This window comes from Sinocyclocheilus grahami, unplaced genomic scaffold (assembly GCF_001515645.1).
Source record: "Sinocyclocheilus grahami isolate Dianchi unplaced genomic scaffold, SAMN03320097.WGS_v1.1 scaffold2570.1, whole genome shotgun sequence".
NCBI lineage: Eukaryota > Metazoa > Chordata > Actinopteri > Cypriniformes > Cyprinidae > Sinocyclocheilus > Sinocyclocheilus grahami.
Window position 1 is genome coordinate 3,292 of NW_015507749.1, and position 11,013 is coordinate 14,304.

General features: G+C 37.1%; 1 protein-coding gene across 1 annotated transcript in view; it reads right to left on the reverse strand.

The window, feature by feature from the left end:
- The window catches only part of LOC107575323 (T-lymphocyte surface antigen Ly-9-like), a gene marked incomplete at its 3' end in the record, with an annotated part of 6,260 nt that extends 2,062 nt beyond the window's left edge, over nucleotides 1–4,198 (reverse strand). The window contains exons 1-2 of the mRNA XM_016261719.1: nucleotides 4,180–4,198; nucleotides 2,619–2,927 (exon numbers count right to left, since the gene is read on the reverse strand). Of these exons, the coding sequence (XP_016117205.1) occupies nucleotides 2,619–2,927; nucleotides 4,180–4,198 (328 nt within the window). The remainder of the gene's footprint in view (nucleotides 1–2,618; nucleotides 2,928–4,179) is intronic.
- Nucleotides 4,199–11,013: the final 6,815 nt, after the last annotated feature.

Genomic DNA, 11,013 nt, shown 5'->3' on the forward strand with positions numbered 1-11,013 from the left:
GTGTTGCTATTTAAGCATGCTTCACTTTGTCAGACAGGTTCTATTTAAGTGATTTCTTGATTCAACAGGTCTGGCAGTAATCAGGCCTGGGTGTGGCTAGTGAAATTTAACTCAGCTTTCTAAAATAATGTGGTTAATTGCAGTTCTTTCATGATTTAACAGGAGGGGGCAATTAATTTTTCACGTAGGGCCACGTAGGTTTGGACAGCTTTTTTCCCTTGATAAATGGAATCATCATTTAAAAACTGCATTTTGTATTTACTTGCATTATCTTTGTGTAATAATTAAATTCGTTTGATGATCCGAAACATTAAAGTGTGAAAAACATGCAAAAAAACAAGAAATCAGGAAGGGGGCCAACACTTTTTCACACCACTGTGTATATATATGCATGTCTGAAGTGTTTAGGTAGTTTTAGTGCATTTTTGATGTAACATTTACTGTTGTGTCAAGATGAAAGTTGGTTAGGAGAATACTGTGAAGGGTTTTGAAAAAGTGACCTAAAACTGATGTATGTCCGAGATATGGGGGGAAAAAAACTGTAATATGTTAATGGACTTTTCAAAGTGCATGTTGTAGCTAAGGTGAAGCCTGTGCTAGTCAATTAATGCTTTATAAAATATATCAAATGAAACTTTCATTCCTATGTCCATCAGTTCCTTTCTTCGCCTGTTCTTTCACTAAATTATTCTAATGCTTTTCAGTTCCCTTGATGAGTGAGCAGACGTTCTATATCTGACACCTTTTTAGATGCTCTTTTTACATTTACATTTACATTTAGTCATTTTGCAGACGCTTTTATCCAAAGTGACTTACAATTGGGGAATACATAAAGCGATTCTTCTTAAAGAGGCAAACAGACACAGGAAGTGCTTGTAATACCAAGTTTTAGCCATTGTTCAAATAAGTACAAGCTAGAAAGGGAAGGAATAAATAAAGAGAAAGACAGAGTTTTTTTTTAAATTTAGGATGAAGTCAAGTAGCGTTTAAAGAGATGAGTTTTCAGCTGTCGCTTGAAAATTGTCAGGGATTCAGCATTCCGGATAGGGGTGGGAAGATCGTTCCACCAGCCAGGAACGGTGAATGAGAATGTTCTGGAAAGTGATTTTGAGCCTCTCTGTGATGGTACCACGAGGCGTCGCTCACTAGCGGATATCAGACTTCTGGAGGGGAAGTAGATTCATAGTAGTGAGAGGAAATAGGTGGGTGCTGAGCCTGTGGCTGTTCTATATGCAAGCATCAATGCCTTGAACTTGATGCGAGCCACAACCAGTAGCCAGTGCAAGGAGGTAAAGAGAGGTGTAACATGGGCTATTTTGTGCTTGTTGAAGACCAGTTGTGCCGCATGCTCCAGTAGAAAGGACCTGATCTTTCTGATGTTGTGCAATGCAAACCTGCAAGATCGAGCAGTCTTTGCAGTCTTTGCAAATTTTAGATGAAGGGAGCTGAATTCAACAACCACAGCATCACATGACAATTTGTGTCAAGTTAGCCTCACATTTTAGTCAATGTAAAAATGTATTTGCTTTAGTGGTTCAACGGATCACAAATCTCACGGTTCGGATCACATTATTGTTTTTACCCCACGGATCGGATCATTTTTCGGATCAGCAAGAAAAGAAAAATATTTCAATTTAACTTGCTTTCCATTTATTACTTAAAGCGAAGTACTTCTTTGATACCACAGCAAATACTACTAGATTAACTAAGAGAGTTTTAACATGATTAAAGAGACAAGAGAACAGCCAGTAAAAATAAGAACAAATAAACAAATTACAAGCATAGATAAATACAACAGAATATGTTACAAATAAAATAAGGTTGGTAGTATTCAAATACAGAAATGTAGTAATTAGGGAAAGTGTTCCCTGTATAAATTGAATATACATTTTTATCACATCTGTTTTGTTGTTTGATGATCATTAATGACAGCAGCAGTATTTATAGGCCGCTGTCCCTTTAAGACCTGATGCACGGAGCCGATATAATGATACACATCATGTTTTCATTCACTTGAGACATAACTGACTGAGTTTACCTGAATGATTGTCGAGATGGGTATTTTGTCATAATTTTATGTGTATGTGTCTGTACAGAGGATTCTGAAAAGGATTCAATTCGGTGTTCGCGCGCCATCTGAAACGCGTGTGTGGCTGTGCCTACTAGAGAACAGCGAGTAATGAAACGAGTTCCCTTTCGCCTTTCCTCTCTTTAATTTTTTACAATTTGCTTGCTTGTGTAAATACGAACAAATGATAAACTAATAATACTCCATTATGCTTAAATTTTGCAATTAATCCACGGATCACGTGTGTGCCAAACCGCTTTGTCCCTAAGGATCAACTACAATCCATTTAGCCACTAATTTGCTTCCATTTCCAAGTGACATTAATAATCTTTACAATTGTAAACTCTTGAGACTTAAAAGAAAAAAAATGCATTGTAAACTCTGTAAGTACGATAAAGCTTATAAAATTATAACTGACTACCCTCTTTGTGCTGTTTCTGTAACATGATAGTGCAGATTCTATTGATATTCTACTCTTTAAAGCTCATAACAAACAGAACATGAATGAAAGGTGTTATTTTGAAACTTTATTTCACTAAGTTATACTCACCTATAACTGATATGTTGTATTCAGCAACACACATTTCTTGTTTTCCTATTGTCATTGCTCTGTAGAGTCCACTGTCTGTCTTCTGCATGTTCCTCAGTGTTAGAGAGAAGGTTTTAGCATTGAAATCCACTCTGTTCATATATGAACTGTGAGGTTTGATTTCTCCAGATTGATTTAGAAATCTGACTACATTATCTGATTTATCATTCATCCATACTAATCTACTAAAGTGAGGTGGTGTTTCATTTTTTATGTCTAGTTTAACAGAGCCCCCTGTTTGTATGAACACATGGTCTCCAGATCCGTATACTGAGGAGAGAAACATGAAGAAATTGTATTTTTAAAGAATGTATCATGCCTTTGTTCAGTGGCGTGCACAGACCTCCGGAGGGGCAGGTGCGAAATGGCGTTACGAGGGCATTTTGCAAGCTGTTTGAGCATTACAGCCAAACTAATTTCCCTATTATAAAGACAAAGCCTTTCAAAGTAACAAAATATAAAAAAGTATGGCGGATATGAAGGCCAAAGTGGTTGAAAGATACACGTTACAAATACACATATACAAATAGAATAAACAGTGTTTTATTTTCAGGTAGGCTGAAGTATAGGCACCTATTAATATGTGTATTTAGCAGGAGCATTCAGAAAATTGAATGAACAAATATAAAAATAAAACACTATATACACATTGATTCCTATTAAAGCAACTGTACTACAGTTTTCCAGAGAGTGATTTCTCTTTGTGTTTGGTGTTTTATTAACATTAAAAGAATAATTCACCAAAAAATTTAAATAGGCTAGTGTTTTATTTGTATACCTTCATTTACTCACTCAAAAGTTGTTTTAAACCTGAATGAGTTTCCTACTTCTGCTAAACAAACGATATTTTGAAGGTGGAAAACCAAACAGTTGCTGGTCCACAGTGACTTCCATAGTATTTTTTCCCCCTACTTTCAAAGTCAATGTGGACCAGCAACTGTTTGGTTACCCAGATTCTTCAAAATATTTTTTGTGAGAAAGAAATTAATATAGGTTTGGGACAACATGTGAGTGAATAAATAATGACAGAACTTTTAGGGAAAACTATCCCTTTAATTACAGTCGGCAGCATGTAGCCTACTGTCCCTTTAAGACCTGCACACATCTATTATACAGGCACGCATCCTTTTCTCTCAGTTGTTTACTTTCATTTTAGACATAACCAACTGAGTCTATACATAAACCTTGTGTGTTTTGACAGTATTAGCACAAAACATAACTTAGTTCAGTAATCAGTCACTGTTTGACGGGCTTTTTCGTTTTCGTGCGCACGCTTTAGGTGTGTTCATAAAAAGCGCTTAAACTCTTTGTGGCCAATGTTTTGAGGCCAAACTGACTTAAACAGGGGCATAGCCATCATTTCAGAAGTGAAGGGGACAGAAATTATTATATATATATATATATATATATATATATCACTCTTATCTTTTGGATATTCATCTCTCGTCTCATTACTTCACATCCACTAAAAGCCACATTTTGGTCACCACCACAGTTACAACATTTTGGTGGTACCCCTGACCCACATTTTCCATATTCATGGTCCCCTCCACACCTTGCACATCTTCTCTGCCTATTACAATTTTTTGCAATGTGACCAAACCTTTGGCAGTTAAAACATCTCAGTGGTTTTGGCACGTACACCCTCACTGGGTAACTCATAAAACCCCAAAAAAAACTTTCTTTGGCACCATCTCTTCTTCGAACTCTATTAGCACCGTTTCACTGTCCTTTACCACTCCATCCCTTGTTGATTTCATTCTTTGAACATTTACAACTTTTGCTCCCTTGATATTCCTCTTTATTTCCTCCACTGTTACACTCATTGATACCCCTGTAATCACTCCTATCGTTCCACTTTTTGCTCAACCGCCTGTACTTTCCGATAAATATGATGATCCGTTTCTAAAACACTCGCTGCTTGTATTTTTTTTCAAAAAAAATTCCACGTGCGCTTCTGGCGTCTCCACTCCGTTCTACACCTGTAACGACAGAGGAAGCTGGCTTCACAGAGAGTCTGTGTGTGTGAGCGGCTTATATGTGTGTGTGTGTGTGTGTATATGAGGTGCAGGTGTGGATGAGTAATCAGTCCCAGGCATGAGGGGTGATGGAAATTGGAGTCCGAATGGGAATGACTAATATTCGGGAGACGGTTCCCTCTGGTGGTGCGGAGGAGGCGGTACGGGAGCCTCCTCTGTAACAATCTCAAACGGTGTCAGGGTTTAATTAATTTAAGTGGATACAGTATATAAAACATATTAAAAATATTGATTCAGTACCGTATATAAAAACAATAAAGGAATAATCTGAAAAACCAAGCCTTGTGCATTATAAGGAATAATATTTATAGATTTTTACAGTTGGTTTGATACCTTTATCTCAAACGGTGTCAGAGTTTAATTAAAGTAGGTACAGTATAGTGGTGCAAAAGAATAGCGCATGGAGTAAGACGAGTTTTCACCCAGCTCCGTCACACCTGGTGGAATAAATCATATAAAACTTTGTTACTCCTACTTAACTTGATCAGTTAGTAAAGTCAATATATTAATGATGAATAAATCTAAAAAGACTGTCAAAAAGACTCCGTCCCCGACTGTCAACACGGTGGAAGACACTTCAACTAGCCCGGTGCTAACTAACTAACTAACTAACACTAACTTTGGCAATGAGACCACTGAGACCGATGCTTTTTATCCTTTGGAGGATGAAGATGATGTTTCACCCAGGGCTATTCCTCTGGCCATTAGAAAGATGGATTCCTCTATGAATGCCCGATTTAACAACTTGGAAACTTCTTTGTCTGTAGTGCAGTCGACGCTAACCGCCAACACATCCCGTATCACTGACCTGGAAGAGGCTAGCACTGATTATAGATCCTGCATCTCTCATCTGGAGCAGCTTTGCTCCGGTCTATCACAGGAGAACATGTCTCTGAAGGCAAAGGTAACGGATCTAGAGGCTAGATCTTGCAGGCAGAATATCAAGATGGCGGGTCTTCCTGAGAACATCGAGAAGGGCAACCCCACACGTTTTGTTTCCGAACTTCTGCCCTCACTACTAGGAGAATCTTGGCAAATGCGCGCATTGCGTTTCAGCCTGACTTGCGTGGCGCGCATCTGCTCGTACAGCGCCAGTCTAAACTCGAGTTATTTTTCGCGCCTTGTGCTTAAACGTTCAAATGCACAGTTATGTGTCCAAATGTCTCCTCGTCAACACAGTTATTTGTATCTTAAACGAACGTTAATAGTTCAATATAAAGCATGTGTAGTAATAGGCTGTATGAGATCCTAATATGATGAGATTTTAAAGGGATAGTTCACCCAAAAATGAAAATACTGTCATCATTTACTCAGCCTCAAGTTGTTCTAAACCTGTATGAATTTCTTTGTTCTCCTCAACATAAAATAAGATATTTTGAAGAATGTTCGTAACTGGAAAGTGTCTGGTCCCCATTGACTCCAGTAGTGTATTTTGTTTTTCATACTATGGAAGTCATGGGGGCCCAGCAACTGTTGGGTTTCCAGTATTGTTCCAAATATATGAAGAGTTTATTTGCAAAAACAGATAACTCAGTTTATTAAAAAAAAAATTTAAATCATGTTTTTTATTATGTTATCATGTTTTTATTGTCTTTTGTTGTGTTAGTTAGCTGTATTTTTTTGTTATTTTTTAACTTAATCAAAATAACCCAACTGCAGTTTGATCGAGAATAATTGGAATGCACAATGAATTTTTTATTTTTTTTTTAATTGTTAAAAATGGAGTTATCTGTTTTTTCAAATTAACTCTTCATGTACTTTTACATTCAACAGCAGAAAGAAACTCATACAGGTTTAGAACAACAACAGTCCTTTAATTTTTGGGTGAGCTATTCCTCTAAAGCAGCCTAATTTAGCTGCTGTTAATTTATGTCAATAATGTTAATCAAACATTTGAAAGAAAATCAATCACTGTCCTTGACTGAATCACTTTTGTAAAATAAATAAGAATGAATGTATATTGAATTTATACAATGAAGACTATTCAGTTTATTTGTACAATATAATTTCTTATTCAGTGCTTTAAGTGTTTCAAGTAGGTCTATTTTTTGTAATTTGTGTCTGTTTACTTGTCTTAAGTATAAGCTTGTTTTTACTTAGGCTAGTATTTTTTATATTTTTTTTAAATATTGAGTTATAAAATTCCAATGCATCAAAATTTTGATAGGATAAAAATCCTATTTAAAGCGATATCGCTTTAAATATGATTTTTATCCTATCAAAATTAGGAGTATAATTTTGATAGGATAAAAATATATATTATATCAAAATATATATTATATTTGTAATGGGGGCCCTGCAGTAAGTCATAGCCCCGGGGCCCTGTAAGGTCTTAATGCGGCCCTGGGCTTACGTATCGCGGCCCATAGAAACAGTCGATAATGAGTCATCTAGGTATATATATCTATGGAGCATACTAAACTTCAGCCGCGAAACTGGCTAGCACATTATTAGGAAAGGCGATTTGCAAAGATTCATAAAAACGCTTATTCTCACTTCTTCTGTAGATGAAGCTGGACCACGAATGATTTGGGCGAACATAGATTTAGGCAGATCGGGGATCAGCGCATTCACTTCAAAATGAAAGTACCGTTAATCCTCTGCTTCTTCAGCAGCTCAGATGTCTGGAGTAAATGACGACTGCTATATTCATTACTACATCCAGCAACTAAACACATCAATCGCTTAATCGGAGACATTCTAGTCTTCCCCTGCACCGGAGTCGACACAACTGCGGGGCGGAGCTAAGGTAAGACGCTACTGTCAATCAACTATCGTGGGAGGGGCCTGTACAGAACTACGTCATTCTGACAGGAACCTCAGAACAGCCTGATTTGAGAAAGGGGATTTTAAAATAGGGATTTAAAAAAAAAAAAACATTGGTTGGATTTTTATCATTATAGGATGGATGTGTACATACACTTCCAACACACATTTATGTTCAAACAACTTGTAAAGTGAATTTTTGCATCCGAAGACTGAAATACTGTGCCTTTCCCGTAACCAGAGCCCGCTCTCTTTTGACGGCAGTCGTATCAGTATCTTCCCGGACTTTCCAGTGGAGGTGTCTACCCAATGCAAGCCGTTTGACAGTGTGCGGGAGAAATTAAGAGCCAAGGGAATAAAATACGGACTCCTGTACCCTGCTTGTCTCATCCTCACCCATGAGAAGATGAAGAACATTTTTTCTTCCCCGCAGGAGGCCGAATCTTACATTGACAGTCTCTCCTCGTGATGGAAGGTGAACTATATTGAGATCCATTGTGGTAAATAAGACTTTTAGCTGTTCGTGGCCTGTGCATTTCATGGACTGCTGGGCATGACTCTTTTCTTTTATTACCATTACGTTACTATTTTCTATAGTCCTTACAGATCAGTTGCCCAACCTTTACTGTTCTACTAATACTTAAAGACTATCAGGCCAATAATGCTATAAGATGTTCATGCATGTACACATGTGGGTCTGTATAATGTGTATATGCATGGGGATGTTTGTGCTTTCATTCACATACAAAGTATTCCTGATCACATTGTGTGGAGACGGAGCAGTGTGTTGTTTCGAAGAACCGTTAATCCGTCATCAGTCTATTTTTTGTTTCTTTTGAGTTTAATTTATTTAATTTTTCTCTTTTTCTAGTGTTCTGTTCGGCGATCCCATGTTTAAATGGGGAACTCTGATTTTCGCTCATGTTCGAGAAGCGAGATCACTGGGGTAGTATTTTGCCAGCTTATTTTTGTATTAGATATTTTTGTGTTTTTCTTTGTTTTGTTTATTCAGCAATACCTATGTTTGTACTTAACTAGTCGCTTAGTTTACCCTATATTTATCTTTTACTGCACTTCGATGAGCCCCCCTAAGAAACATTTGAATATTTTGAGCTGGTTTAAACAATATTGTTGAAAGACCAAAGTCGTCGCACATTTAAATTCTTTACAGGCAGATATATTGTTTCTGCAGGAGACTCGCATTAAGCATTCCAATGCACACAGACTTAAATGCAGATGGATAGGTCAAATGTACCACTCTACTTTCTCTTCTAAGGCCCGTGGGGTGTCTATATTAATACATAAGAATATTCCTTTTCAACATTTGAACACTAAACAAGGTATTAATGGTCGTTATCTTATTGTGACCGGTACTGTTCTAGAGAAACATGTCACATTTGTGAATTTATACGCTCCAAATTTCGATGACCAAATTTTTTTCGCTCTGTTTTTAACCTCATACCCAACATAGACTCTACTCATCTTATTATCGGAGGTGACTTTAATTGTATTTTGGACCTGTCAAGATGTCTTGGGAAAAGGACTTGGGGATAGATATTTCAGAAGATAATTGGACTAAGGCCCTCCAAGGTATTAGGTCTTGCTCCATCAACTCTAATTTTCAGTTGATTCAGTATAAAGTTGTCCACAGATTGCACTACTCCCGTAACAAATTGCATTCCATATATCCCTCTGTGTCACCTTTGTGTCTCAAATGCACGTCCAATGAGGGTACATTGGCTCATTTATTTTGGTTCTGCCCAAAAATGTGTAAATTTTGGACTAATGTTTTTTCTTTCTACTCAAAGGTACTTACGATTGATTTTCCTCATGACCCTCTTATTGCAATATTAGGCTGGGCCCCCTTCTTAGAGAAATATAGTTTCAGTCAGATCCAAACAGTTAAATATGCGATGACCATAGCAAAAAAGACAATTTTGTTGATGTGGAACAAAGAGTCTGCACCTAGATTTGAAACGTGGCTTACAGAGCTCAGTAATGTGTAACATATGGAAAAAATAGATACGAGATTGCAGGTAAACCAAAGAGATTCGTACAGATTTGGAAGTCCTTCTTGGAATATTTCAAAGGTGACCTATGATAACTGAATTCAACCTTTTTCTTTACGTGGGGTGGTTAATTTGATAAAATAGCAGTGTGTAACAATTATATATTTCCATAATTGGGTATTTATTGGTATAGGAAGTTTTTTTTTTTTTAATGACTGTATGTGTATATGTAGAGATGGCTGTGTGCTTCTGTATAGATACACAAGTATGAACAATGTATGTTTATGGAGGTGTATATCTATACTATATGTGGGTGTATGCATATATGCATGATTACATTGATTACAGTGTCATTAGGTTTTTTTTCTTTCTTTTTCTCTCTCTTTCCTTTGATTTGCTGGCATGGGAGTTAGGGGATTGTTCTTTAAAATGTGAAAAGCTTAAAATATATATATATTTTTTTTTAAAGTAGGTACGGTATATAAAACACGGTGTCAGAGTTTAATTGATTTAAGTGGGTACAGTATATAAAACATGAAAAATATGGTTTCAGTACTGTATATAAAAACAATAAAGGCATAATCTGCCAAACCAAGCCTTGTGCCTTATAGGTAATAATATTCTGAATATTTTACGGTTTGATACCTTTAGATCAAATGGTGTTGTCGTTTAATGGAATTATACAGTATACATTAAAAGTTGTAAAATTATTATAAAACACATAAAATGGTAATTCCAAAAACGGAGCTTTGTGCAATAACAGGGATGTTTTTCCAAACATTTTAGTATTGCTTTTATATTATAATATCGCGTAGTTAAATTGTTTAATTCATTTAAATTGTAAAAATTTTTTACATTTTTTCCCTTAGAAATTAAGCCTTGTGCAACATAAAGGGCATATATTCATGTCTATCTGAGTCAGTTTGGGCTCAAAACATAACAGCTGCGAAGAGTTTAATTGGCAAAAAAAAAAGAAAAAAAAGAATGTCTTATAAATGTCAAACGTCAAACTAACTTTACCGCCGTGGCTAAGTCGCATTGTACAGTATATTGATTTGGCGGCACCAGAACTGCAGCTGATAGAATGTGCGCTGTAGCACGATACAACGATATTTCTTCAAAAGCAGATCGTGGAGACATTTTTATCGTCCACGATCAAAAATCTTCATATCGCACACCCCTACCCTTGGCAGAAATCACGGACCGGGGGCACGAAGACCGGATCGCAAAGGCACTTTAGCGTTGGACCTCAAAAGTGCAGGGCTCGAGGCAGGGCCGTTTCTAGGCATAGGCGAGTTAGGCGGTCGCCTAGGGCGCCACCAGCTGAAGGGGCGCCAATGAGCGCACGTACTGGCACTTTTAGCAGGGTTGTGATAAATATGACTGCCGCCCCCACTGGATCCCCCAACATTATTGGGCTAGAGTACTGTCAATCTGACGATGCCTGTATGCCACTAGATCAGAGTGCTGTCAATTGCTGCCTGATTGTTGCATGCAAAGTTTGCATTTGGAGCGCTCAACAACGCCATTAGATCAGTGGGC